Source organism: Miniopterus natalensis, chromosome 10 (genome assembly GCF_054644295.1).
Source record: "Miniopterus natalensis isolate mMinNat1 chromosome 10, mMinNat1.hap1, whole genome shotgun sequence".
In the NCBI taxonomy this organism is placed as follows: domain Eukaryota; kingdom Metazoa; phylum Chordata; class Mammalia; order Chiroptera; family Miniopteridae; genus Miniopterus; species Miniopterus natalensis.
Genome location: NC_142090.1, coordinates 77145914 through 77158535, shown reverse-complemented (window position 1 = coordinate 77158535; position 12622 = coordinate 77145914). Strand labels below are relative to the sequence as shown.

General features: G+C 42.2%; 1 protein-coding gene across 1 annotated transcript in view; it reads right to left on the bottom strand.

The window, feature by feature from the left end:
• Positions 1-7660: 7660 nt before the first annotated feature.
• PLEKHA8 (pleckstrin homology domain containing A8) overlaps positions 7661-12622 on the bottom strand; it is a 47230-nt gene continuing 42268 nt past the window's right edge. Inside the window, exon 13 of the mRNA XM_087821237.1 lies at positions 7661-7925. Coding sequence (XP_087677363.1) covers positions 7822-7925 — 104 coding nt within the window. The 3' untranslated portion in view covers positions 7661-7821. The remainder of the gene's footprint in view (positions 7926-12622) is intronic.

Here is a 12622-nt window from a genome sequence, read left to right as displayed (position 1 = left end):
ACCTGTTGAACGCTCACTGGTTGCGGGGCTCCCCAGCCGTTGCTGGATTGCAGAGAATGCACTGGACAGAGCCCTGGCCCTCAGGAACCGAATGACCTCCAGCAGTGACACGTTAAACAGCATTCATTTCACAATCAATCAATCAATCAGCTTTTATCTTTAAAGTTTGTCTTCTGAACCAGGCACCGAGCTAGCCCTAGTAATATAAACACGAATAATATGTGGTTCCACCCTCAAAAAGCTGCCAGATTAGCCAAGGGAAGCTCAGGTCACCATGAGCCCATCTGAACACACCCTTTACTCAATAGTAGAGATGTGATTCTGCAAAGTTTCCCCTTGCACATTTCGGGAAGAGGAATTCTTTTCTCCTGGACTCACTTTAATAAAGCGGCCTTCCTACAGTGAAAGTAGAAACGGCACTTCATCTGTTGGCAGAGTCAGAGGTCAGGCTGGTGATCAGCCCAAAGGCATCCTGGGCATCGCACTGCATTTCATGTGCTTTCTCTTGAGGGCGCCGTCCTTACCGGGAAGCTAATGCTCCCATGGAACAATTTCCTGACTTCATAATCCCCCAATTCCTTTAAAAGAATTCAGTTCAGGGAACATTTATGGAATATCTACTGGGTACCAGACAACGATGCACACAAGGCCTGTTTTGTGTTTGTTTTGTTTTGTTTTTGCCATCAAAGAATTTACAGACGGTAAGGCACCTCATGTAGGATGTATTTGGGCTCCAGGTACAGTTCGTCCCACAACTTCAGCCAGGTCTTTGTGTAGCTTGACGGTGAAGAAACATCAGGGCCTCCTGAACCCCTTCTTCGGGGGGTTTGCCTTTGGTTATTGTTTGGAAGTAGAAAGAAAATGCAAACGCATCCCCGCTGGTGGCCGGAGAGTTGGGCCGTCTTCGCTGCACTCAGGGAAGCGTTTCTCTTCCTTCCTATGAACCTAGGCTTGGCTCTCTCTGAACCGCTGCCGTCCCCAGCCTCTCCTGCTGAGTCCACTCTTCCGCCGCCCCCGGTCCCAAGTCCTCTGGCTTTTATTCTAGTGTGACTTCAACAAGTGATTGCACCTTTGATTTCGTTCCACACTGTAAGGCCTTTTAATCAGCCCTGCCCTCCGGTTCATCTGCTTCCTCCACGCAGCCTCGTGGTTGTGCGGTGTAGGACTCAGGCAGACAGGGAAGCGTGGCGGCCGGCCCACATTTACCCTGAGCCCAAGGTGGTCGCATTGTAGTATCGTATTAAGAGGCACTGCAGACCCCAAGTGCCAGGAGGTGGTGGGCAGAAGAGGTGAAAGGGTCCCAGGATCTGGAGAAGCAGCACCCAAGAGGCAACACAGGAGGGGTGAGCGCTGTGCCCCTCCCTCTCCCCTTCCCAACTCACTCAAGACCGGTGACACCTGGAGGCAGGGAAGATAAAGAGCAGGTACCTGCCTGAATTAAGTTTATGCCAAAGCTTGTTTCACTGCAACTCAAGTTTGAAAAAAACACACAGAAATTAATTGAAAGATCAGCAAAAATTAAAAATCTACGTACATAAGTCGCTGTGACCCAAATACCCCATAAAGCTCAGGAGGAGGAATGCTTCAGCGCCCCTGTCCTCTGGCCAGAAAAATTCATTCTGCATGTTGTTTCTGCATCTGTCAATCTTAGTGTTACAGAAGTATTTCTTCTTTGTTCTCTCTCTCAAAGGTTTGAATCTAGAATTTGAGGAAGTTCTGAGTTACACAATTTGGGTACATTTGCCTTCAATACACATCCATCTGGTAAATATTTTCTTTTATATATGTCAGAGAAACAATTTGATTGGGTTTGTTTAATATCTTTTTAATTCATGTAAACACGTTGATGTCATTTCCCTCCTTGCCCTTACTTTCAGCTGAGTATGCTCCCTATTTCTAACATCTTCATGGCCTCCCTTCAGTACAACACACAAAACTTCCTTTTCAGCAATACCTCATCGGTGCTGAGAGAGAAATGCAGACTTTAAGGCGGCAAAACAGTTGTCTGAGCACCTTTCTCTTTTCCCTTTGCAATAATGATTATAGCTCTGCCTCCCTGTTATTTGTCTGCTGAGGCTCATTAGGACCCAGCTAGATTAGCTCATCCTCTGGAGAGGTGTCCCAAGAGCACTGCCACAGAATTCCAACGAGGATGTGTGTTCCCTCTGGGAACAGGCGTGTATCCAGGTAATTTGCTAAGCCAGAAGCTGCTGTGGCTACATGACCGCGCTGATCGCTTATGTTTGGTCCATTCCATAAGATCCGTGATCTGGATGACTGCCTGCTCCGGCCGTGCACGCCCTCAGCCATATACTGGGAAAGCAGTTGATCAAAAAAGCGCAAAGATTCGTGAGACAATGGACTCGGTGTTAGAAAGACTTCAAATCAGGACTTTGATACTTATCAATCACATGATCTTGGAAAGGTTACCTAGCCCCTGTGAACTTTAATTTCCTCATCTGTAGAAACAGAGTGAAGGTGTATATGTTGTGAATTTGTTGTAAGACTCAGAGAAAATAAAGGTGTGAGTGTGTAGTAGGGGAAGATGGTGCAGAGAATCAACAGGGAGTTTAAACAATGTGAGAAATTTTAGTATATATCAAGGTTCTTATAATAGTGGTCTTTGGTCTATAATGTGGGTAGAGATACTGATTAATTTTAGATATTAAATCAAAGATGCATGTTAAAAGATTTAAGGTGTATCAACTAGAAATTACATTCAGCTAATAATAAAATATCTTGAATAAAGTGATTTGATCAAGATAGAAGTTTACCTTTGTTTCACATGAATGAAATCGGGAGGCAGGAAGTTCAGGGCAGGTTTGGCCACTCACTCTTTAGTCTTACTACAACAATACTTTACCAATACAAATTTAACTAGGGGAAGCTGTTTGTCTTCTGATTTAACACTGGTTCTTATGCAACTCGTAAAATAGTAATGCATTAAACAAATCTATACCTCTCATTTTATAAGGTGGAAGAACAGTTTTTGTGATTTCCAGGGCCGTCTAGGAAATCTCAAGATTGTTTTAGGTGTAAAAAATACCTTGATTTTCTGTACACTTAAAAATGGTTAAGATGGTAAATTTTATGTTATCTATATTTTATCATGATAAAATACCTGTTTTCAGTCCTTTTGGGTAGGCACCCAGGAGCGGAATTGCTGGGTCACATGATAATTCTATTAACTTTTTGAGGGACTGACAAACTGTTTCCATAATGGCTGCACCATTTCACATTCTCACCAGCACTGTACGAGGGTCCAGTTTCTCCACATCCTTGCCGACACTTCTTTCTTTTCTCTTTTCTTTTTTTTTACGATGGCCATTCTCGTGAGTATGAAGAGGAATCTCATTGTGGCTTTGATGTGCATTTCCCTAATGAAATGATTAGGCCTTAGGTTTCTGTTACACAGAAAAGACTGTTTGCTCTCAGAGACATGGACTGTATCATATATGTCTAATATTCTCAGGGCCAAGAATACAGTAGGTGATGAATCATTGCCTGTTGACAAATCATTTACTCGGTGAGCATTTACAAAGAGTGTATACCAGCTCAGTACTAATCAAAAGAGTTATATTTAGCTTCAGGAGGGCAGGAGCTCAGACCACCTGGACACATTCTAAGGACTCTGTGACAACAGGCCCCTAAGACGGCAAATTCACACCTCACATGAAGCAGCAGTGGACACGTTAGAAGCTTTTTCATCCACTGCACTGAGGGAGACAGACGTGGCACTAAAGTGTGCCAATCAGATTACTACACAAGAATTTGGAATTGAGACCAAGGGACAGAAGTTAGAATCTTTTGTGACCAGAGCTGTGCCACAGAATTTAGAATCTAGAGGCCACTACATTCTGGCACAGGGACCAGGGAAGTGGGGAAAGCTGGACCTCAGAGAAAGAAGAGGGGAGTAGGTATACAGAGAGAAGCAGCAATAAGAGCTGAGAAAACACCCCGATGGCTCTCCAGTACCTGGTTCTAGTCCTTTCCTAGCCCGGCTCACACTTTTTCCCTTGGGTTCCAAGAGACCCCACCTATATAGTTATAAATTCCCTCATGCTGCTTCTCAAAGCTTGGTAGGCAAGATTCTCACAGGCCACAAGTTCAAGTGGGCAGGGTATTGAACTCTATTTTTATGTGACATAATTAATTGAGCCATCAATCCACCTGATGACAGAAAAGCAATCAAGTAGGTGCTAGGAAAACTCAGTCATTTTAGGTTTCACTGAATTCAGGATATTCTCCCAAGTTTCCTTCTCTCCACATTGTCATCTGTGGATTCTTGGGCATCTTGGCTTTGGGGGAGGCATTTGGTCCGTGCTCATCCCCTGAAGAAAGGTGTAACAGACATGATGCATTGCACCTGAGCCCCGGTCACCATGTCCTTGAAGGCGACTCTCCACCCACCTTCTAATTCTGCAGGTCCTTGGCCATTGTCAAACATTTTTGTGCCCCTTTTGGGAACTCACCAGCATCTAAATATATATACAGGGTGTCCTTGAAAAATATATACACACTTTAACAGCTGATAGCTCAAGTTTGGAAATGAAATGTATTTTAATAAACACTGTCTTAATAATTATTCAAAGTGTGTGTATGCATTTTTGGGGACCCTATATATATATATTTAAATAAGAAGGGTTTTGATTAGAGTCTGGGCAATATTAAATCTGTAAGAAGTAGAGTCAACCAGTTATTCTTCTAATTTCTTTCTAATACCTTGTTTACAACATAAACCTTGTGCATTGATGTTTTTAGGGGATAATCTTTTTTTGTTTTTTAAATATATCTTTATTGAATTCAGAGAGAGGAAAGGAGAGGGAGAGAGACAGAAGCATCAATGATCAGAGAGTCATTGATCGGCTGCCTCCTGCACGCCCCCGACTGGGGACTCAGCCCACAACCCGGGCATGTGCCCTGACTGGGAATCGAACTGCGATCTCCTGGATCCTAGGTTGATGCCCAACTGCTGAGCCACACCCAGCGGGGCTAGGGGGTAATCTTTTGAAACTTGAAATTCTTTTTTCTCAAAAATCTTAGCTGTTACAAATCAAAAGTATTGGATTATAAGACTACTGTTTCTAGTATAAATTTCACTAAGTTGGAACCAATTTGAGTTTCAAGAGTCTAGTTTGGAACTCAAATCCATTTGGGTGAGACACTGCATAGTGGTGACTTACCAAGGAAGGGCTAAGGGGTAACTTATAGGAAATACACATTTTATAATGCTCCATGAGTCTGAGATTGATTTCTTGGTTACTGTGAGCAAAAAACCCTGGTCTCTCAGGAACTCTTTCTACCCTTCAACCCTGAGTCTTACAATCTCCAGAATGATCTCCTCTGTAATGTTCAATCTGCTTTCCACACCTTCATGTCAATTGGGACATGGATGCTGGAGGACAGATGGAAAGGCTGTGCTAAAGTGAGACCTATATTTGCAAGGCCAAGTGAAACACAATGCCCATTTCCTGAAGCCCAACTGCTTTTGGAAGGAGAGAATGGGAATGGCATTCCATCAAGCACACTTGCCACTCCCCAGCTGGGTTTCAGATCATCTTTATGTCCCAGCCCGTGGAGAGTATTACATTCTGTCCTTTCACAGTCCTTGTATAGCAACTGTGTTGGGGGCCACACTGGATACTCTAAGCTTTACTAATAAAATGATTTCAACAAGAAAGCTAGAATGGGGGAGCATCTGAGATTCAGTGGCAGCAAAGTGGAGACCAGACAATATATTCAGAATATAACTAGTTATTCAGAATAGTTGATGAAAATCAGTTCCATGGGAGAAACACAACATCGTCTTGCTTTAAATGGAAGACATTTATCAGTGGCACTGAGTTAGTTAGGATTGTAGTGCTCCTAGAGTAGGTATTCCCTTTTTTTTCTTTTTTTTAAAAAAATATATCTTTATTGAGTTCAGAGAGAGGAAAGGGGAAGGAAAGAGAGAGAAACATCAATGATGAGAGAGTCATTGATCGGCTGCAGCCCGCAACCCGGGCATGTGCCCTGACCGGGAGTTGAACCCCAATCTCCTGGATCCTAGGTCGACGCTCAACCGCTGAGCCACGCCCGGCCGGGCAAGGTATTCCCTTTTCTGTCTAGGTCGCAGGATACAGAAAAGTAAATTTAATAACTTTTAATGATAAAATGAAAACACAATATAACAGGTGAAAAAATTAGTAAACAGACGTACACATATGAATCCAGTTATGAAATACAGTTGACCCTTGAACAACACAAGGATTAGGGGCATCAACCCCCGCACAGTCAAAAATCCACACATAACTTTCGACCCCTCAAAACCTTAACTACTAATAGCCTATTGTTGACCGGAAGCCTTACCTATAACATAAACAGCCTATTAACACATATTTTATATGTTATATGTATTACATATTGCATTCTTATCATAAAGGAAGCTAGAGAAAGGAAAATGTTATTAAGAAAATTACATGGAAGAGAAAATACATTTACAGTATTTATTGAAACAAATCCATGTATAAGTGAATCTGCACAGTTCAAATCTGTGTTGTTCAAAGGTCCACGGTATATATACACACTCATGTATGTATATCTAGACACAGAATAAAAGAAGGAAACACAGAACAGTGGTTACTTTAAGGTAGTGGTACCATGAATAGTTTACATTCCCTCCTAACACTTAAACATGTCCCAAATTTTATTATTCTTACCAGGAGAAAATAATTAACAACATACTTTTTAAAAGGGTAGAATGAGGCTTCCAATTCTCATCAAATAAGATGAGGGAAAAGAAGAGTCTTTTTTACAAATGGTGCTGGGAGAAGAGATATTCTCATGCAAAAGCATGAAATTGGACCCCACCTTACATCACATAAAAGTGAACTCAAAATTAGATCTGAAACTATGGAACTCTAAAAAGTATCTCTTCATAATCTTGGGCTAACCAATGACTTTTTAGATACGATATCAAACACACAAGCAATAAAATAAAAAAAATTGATAAAGTGAACATCAAAACAAAGAGTTCTGTGCTTCAAATTATACCATCAAAAAAGTGAAAAGACAATCCATAGACTGAGAGAAAATATTTAAAAGTCATACATGTGAAAAGAGACTTGTATCCGGAATACATACAGAACTCTTACAACTCAATATTGAGAAAATAGCTAAATTAAAACTTGAGCAAAGGACTTGAATAGACATTTCTCTAGTGAAGATATACAAATGGCCAATAAGCACATGAAAAATGCTCAACATTACTAGTCATGAGGGAAATGCAACTCAAAACCAGGAGATGCCACTAAAACCGGTATACTATTTACAAAACACAGAGAATGTGAAGAAGTTGGAACCTTCATTCATTGCTGACAGATTGTAAAAGACCACATATCATATGATTCCATTTATATGAAAGGTCCAGGATAGAAAAATGCAAAGAGACAGGAAGTAGATCAGTGGTGGGCCAGGGACGGAGGAGGGAGAAAGGGCAGTGACTGCTTAGATGGGTATAGCCCGGCCAGTGTGGCTCAGCGGTTGAGCATCAACGTAGGATCCAGGAGATCGCGGTTCGATTCCCAGTCAGGGCACAGGCCCGGGTTGTGGGCTCGATCCCCAGTAGTGGGCTGGCAGGAGGCAGCCGATCAGTGACTCTCTCATCATTGATGTTTCTACCTCTCTCCCTCTCCCTTCCTCTCTCTGAAATCAATAAAAATATATTTTAAAAAATACGGGTACAGGGTTCCTTTTTGGGGTGATAAAAATATTCTAAAATCAGATTATGGTGTGGACTGCCCAATTTTGAAGATATAATAAAAACCACTGAATTGTACAATTTCAATGGGTGAATTTTTGTAGTACATAAACTTTACTTAATACAACTGAGCTCTTAAAAATTAAGTACATGACATTAAATGCAGTCTTGTATCCTGGATTGAATCCTGGAACAAAAAAGGACATTAGTGAAAAACTGGTAAAACCTGAATAATATCTGTAGTGTAGCAGTAGCATTTGAACTAAGATATTTGTCCTACTGTTAATTTTTAAACAAATGTACGTGGTTACGCGAGATGCTAACATTAGGGAAGATGGGTGAAGGTCATACAGGAACTATGTATTATCTTTGCAACTTTTCTATAAATCTGAAATTATTCCAAAATAAAAGTAAAAAACCACAACATATCTTTAGTGCACTTGACAGAGAGAGAGACAGACGTGCCCTGGCCGGGTGGCTCAGTTGGTTGGAGCACTGTCCCATGCACTGAAAGGTGGTGGGTTCGACTTCCTGTCAGGGCACATACTCAGGTTGAGGGTTTGATCCCCAGTTGGGACATATGCGGGAGGAAACTGGTCGATGTTTCTCTCTCATCGATGTTTCTCTCTCTCTTCCTCTCCCTAAAATCAATTAAAAAGGGAGAGAGATAGACACACAGAGAGAAGGCACAAATAAATAATTAGGAATGAGACATGGAGATTTAAACTACAAAATAGAGGAGTTGTATTATCTTTGCAACTTTTATATTGCAACCGGCACTAAGAACAATTATGTACCAGTGCTGTGCAAGGCAGTTTCCTTCATCGTCACCACCTGTCAGGTCTCTGAGCTCAGGATGGATTCCACAATGTGACACAGCCTGAGATAAGAGATTAGAAAGAGGCTCTTTGAGGGAAACCTACAACCCGAGTGTCAGCAGGAAGAGACATGATCTGTGGTGCGCTGTCCTCCGGGGCTGCATGGAAGCCACGCTGGGACCTGGGTAATGAGCTCGTCCGTGTGCACAGGCTGCCTGACATCTGGGTTCAAGGGCCAGATGTTTATAGCAGTTGTTGAGAAAGCCAGCTGTCCAGCACCTGGAGACCTGGGAGGCTGTGGGGAGCTAAAGACCCTCCAGCCAAAGGAGGGAAGCTACTGGTCCCACGGGAAGCTGAGTTTGAGTGGTGGCCCCTGACTCTGCGAAGGTGGGGTCAGTCCCAGCTGGCTTCTTGTCGGGTCTACACAGAGTAAGCTCTCAGGGCCATGCTGGCACAATTCTGCCTGCTGCTCATACCCAGTAAATTGCAAACATACAAAAATGCACAATTTCTTAGAAATATGTAAGTTCATGAAACTACTCAAGAAGAAACATCATTTTTGGTTAGATTTGTTATTTAAATCAGAAGTTTTAAAATCCACCTTCCTCCCTCAAAAAATAAAATAAAATAAAAAATAAAACAACCCATTAAACCCAGAAGATTTTTCCAGTCAGACCCAAACTTCAAAGAACTGATAATCATGGCCTTAAACAATGTGTTCCAGTGAATATAAACTAAGGGAACACTGCCCACCTCATTCTAGGAAGTAAAATAATTCTGATGACAAAATCAGATAAAGACAGGACAAGAAAGTAATAATCTCACTTCTAAATATAGATGCAAAAGTCCTAAATTAAACGTTAGTCAACTGAATCCAGAAATACCTATTAAAAGTACATCATTACCCAGTTGGATTCATCCTAGGAATGCAAAGATGGTTAAAATTAAACTATTGAGATTTACCGTATTAACTGGTGAAAGGACAAAACCATATGATCATATCAATAAATATAGAAAAACTTTTGGTAATACTCAGCACTGCTTCATAATTAATACCAATAGCAAACTAGAAGTAGAAGCAACTGCCTTCGCCTGGTAAATGGCAGCTACCAAAATTATAGCAACTTTCAAAATTATATAGCAAAAGTTATATGTAATTGTAAAATGCCGAAAGCATTTGCTTTCAGATCAAGAACACAATGATTTGTCCTATCATCACCTCTATTCGACATCATACTGGAGCTTTTCACTAGTGTAATAAGACAAGAAAAAGAAATAAAAGTTATAAGGATAGAAAAAGAAAAAATATAAGAAATACGAAAGAATCTACAAATGACTAGAAAGAAGGGTTTATCAAGGTTGTTGAATGCAAAACCATTAACACTGCTATTCACTAGAAACAAAAATTATAAAATATAATTTTTAAAAAAGGATGTTTTTTTGCCCGGCCAGTGTGGATCAGGGGTTCAGCACTGACCTAGGATCCAGGAGACTGAGGTTCGATTCCCGCTCAGGGCACGTGCCTGGGTTGCGGGCTCGGTCCCCAGTGAGGCATGTGCAGGAGGCAGCTGATCAATGACTCTCATTTTTTAATGTTTCTATCTCTCTCTCTCTCCCTTCCTCTCTCTAAAATCAATAAAGACCAAAAAAAATTAAATTAAAAAAGAATATATTTTTCAGTGGTTGCTAGGAGACACAACCATGTGGTCAGAGCCTTGAAACTATCAGTCCCAACCCCTAACCTCCAGGGAGGAGAGAGGGACTGGAGATTGAGTTCAATCACCAATGACCAATGATTTAATCAATCATGCCTATGTAATGATAGGCATGGTTACCAGAAGGATGGGGCTCAGGAACTTCCAGGCTGGTGAACACACAGATGTGCTGGGAGAGTGGCATGCCCCAAGAGGGCATTGAAGCTCCAAGCCCCTTCCCCACACCCTGCCCTATCCATCTCTTCCATCTGGCTCTTCCTGAGTTATATCCTTTTATAATAAACTGGTAAATATTGGTAAGTGTTTTTCTGAGTTCTGTGAACCCCTCTACAGATTATTCAATCCCAAGAACGGGGCTGTGGGGACCTCCAATCTGTATCTTGTCAATGAGAGGTGCAGTGACAACCTGGACTTGTGATTGGCATCTAAAGGAGACTGGGCACAATCTTGTAGGATTGAGCCCTTAACATGTGGAATCTGATGCTTTCTCTAGGTAGTGTCAGAATTTAACTGAGTTGAATTTGAGACTCCAGCTGGCATTGGAGAATTGACTGGTGGTGTGAAAAAACAAAACACATGTCAGAGACATCCTATCACTATCATATCTTCTGACCCTTGAACATAGTATATTTTTAAAAACTATTTTAGGTCTTCTCTATCTTGTCTCAGCTATGACCTAACCTAATCCTAATTACCTCCAAAAGTCCCCACCTACTAACAGCCCACTGGGGGTTAGGGTTTCAATATATGGACTTTGAAGGGGGGGGGGGACACACAAACATGCAGTGATACTCTCTCCCAGTGTCCAAATATACAGTCCTAGGGAAGTCCCAGGGTGAGGCTATTCTAGATGACATGCCCACTGCTGCGGCCAGAGGGCTAGGCCTGTGACTGGCAGCCCAAACAGAACTCAGAGTAGCAAAGGGGCAGTCACTCAAAGAAATGAGTGTGCTTCAGAACAAAGGGAGAGGGGCTCAGGGCAGAAAAATATATTAGCTGTCTTCTGAAATGACGGGGTGCGGGGAGCCCAATGGAGTGTCAGGTCCACCCTAATGCCCAGTTAGCCATTCTCCTGGAATCCTCCAACTGGGATACAGCTGGCTCTAGCTCAGGTAAGGAAGAGAAAGTGTCCCAGTCCACTGGAAACATGATTAAGTGAACGTCTTCTCTTTGAAGGTGGCAAGCCATTCTGCGCAGAGGGGGCGACCTGTCCCTAGGGGCAGCAGTGAATCCTCTATGAGCTCAGGGGCAAGTGGCCCAAATAAGAGAAGGCTTACTCAGCCAGGAAGTCCAGTGTGATGGAGCCACACTCCCCTTTAAAACAGCAACCACTAGTAATAGGACCCCCACCACCATTTTTGGAACTCTCCTGTGCTCGACACTGTGCCACACACATTAGGCACAATTCCTGACTCGATCCTTTGGCTGTGAGGACTTCAACGACAGATGATCCTATGACCCAGTGATCACTTTTTATACTAATTACATCAAGGATTTGGGATTTTATAAAATTATGTGACAGAGAGAGGGAGAGAGGGTCCTGAGTTGCTCCCACACAGGCCCCAGGAGAATGCAGGGCTTCCCCAGGCTTCCACAAACAGATCCTCAGTGGTCCTTAGAACAGACACTCACTGAATAAACTTCGAGCCGCATTCCCTCCTCTGCCACTGCTGGCAGCTGGGCTTGGTCAGCAGAAGCTAACAACTGAACCACAGCTCTATTGTCCAGCAATTGCACTCGGTCAGAGGAGGGGCTGGCACTTCATTTCCAAACTCACAGCAGCACAAAGGGAACCCTTTCAGCCCCTCAGATGGAGTGCGGCCAATTCATGTGCAAAATTCCCTTGTTACAGAGCCTTTCTGGCTTCCTCTTGTAAGATGACTGTCGGCCATCAAAACAGCTTATTTTCCCACCATTTCGTTCGTTTCAGGTGTCCTGGGCAAGTCACTAGGTATCATCCGGTGTTCAGTTTCTCCCGTTAGCCATAAAAGAACGCAACACTTACGGGTTGTATAAAATGGGCTACGAGTGATATCTTTGTGAGGATCCAGGAACAGAAGCTTATGAGTGGAAAATAACCAGTGGGGAAAAAGGAAAAGTGGTGAGATTAAGTTAAAAATTTAAAGTATCTTGCTAGGAGTTTTAAAAGAATTGTCATTACAAGTAGCAAGCAAATGTCAGGGGTCCACCAACCCTCTACACAATGCTTTTTAACCTATTTTAAAATAAAAAGATAGCATGTCACAAAAATTAAGCAATATAGTAAAGTACAAAGAAAAGAGTAAAACAAAATCAATACCCACTTAAAAATAACCACCACTGATTTAGGTGAATATTATTCTAGACTTTTT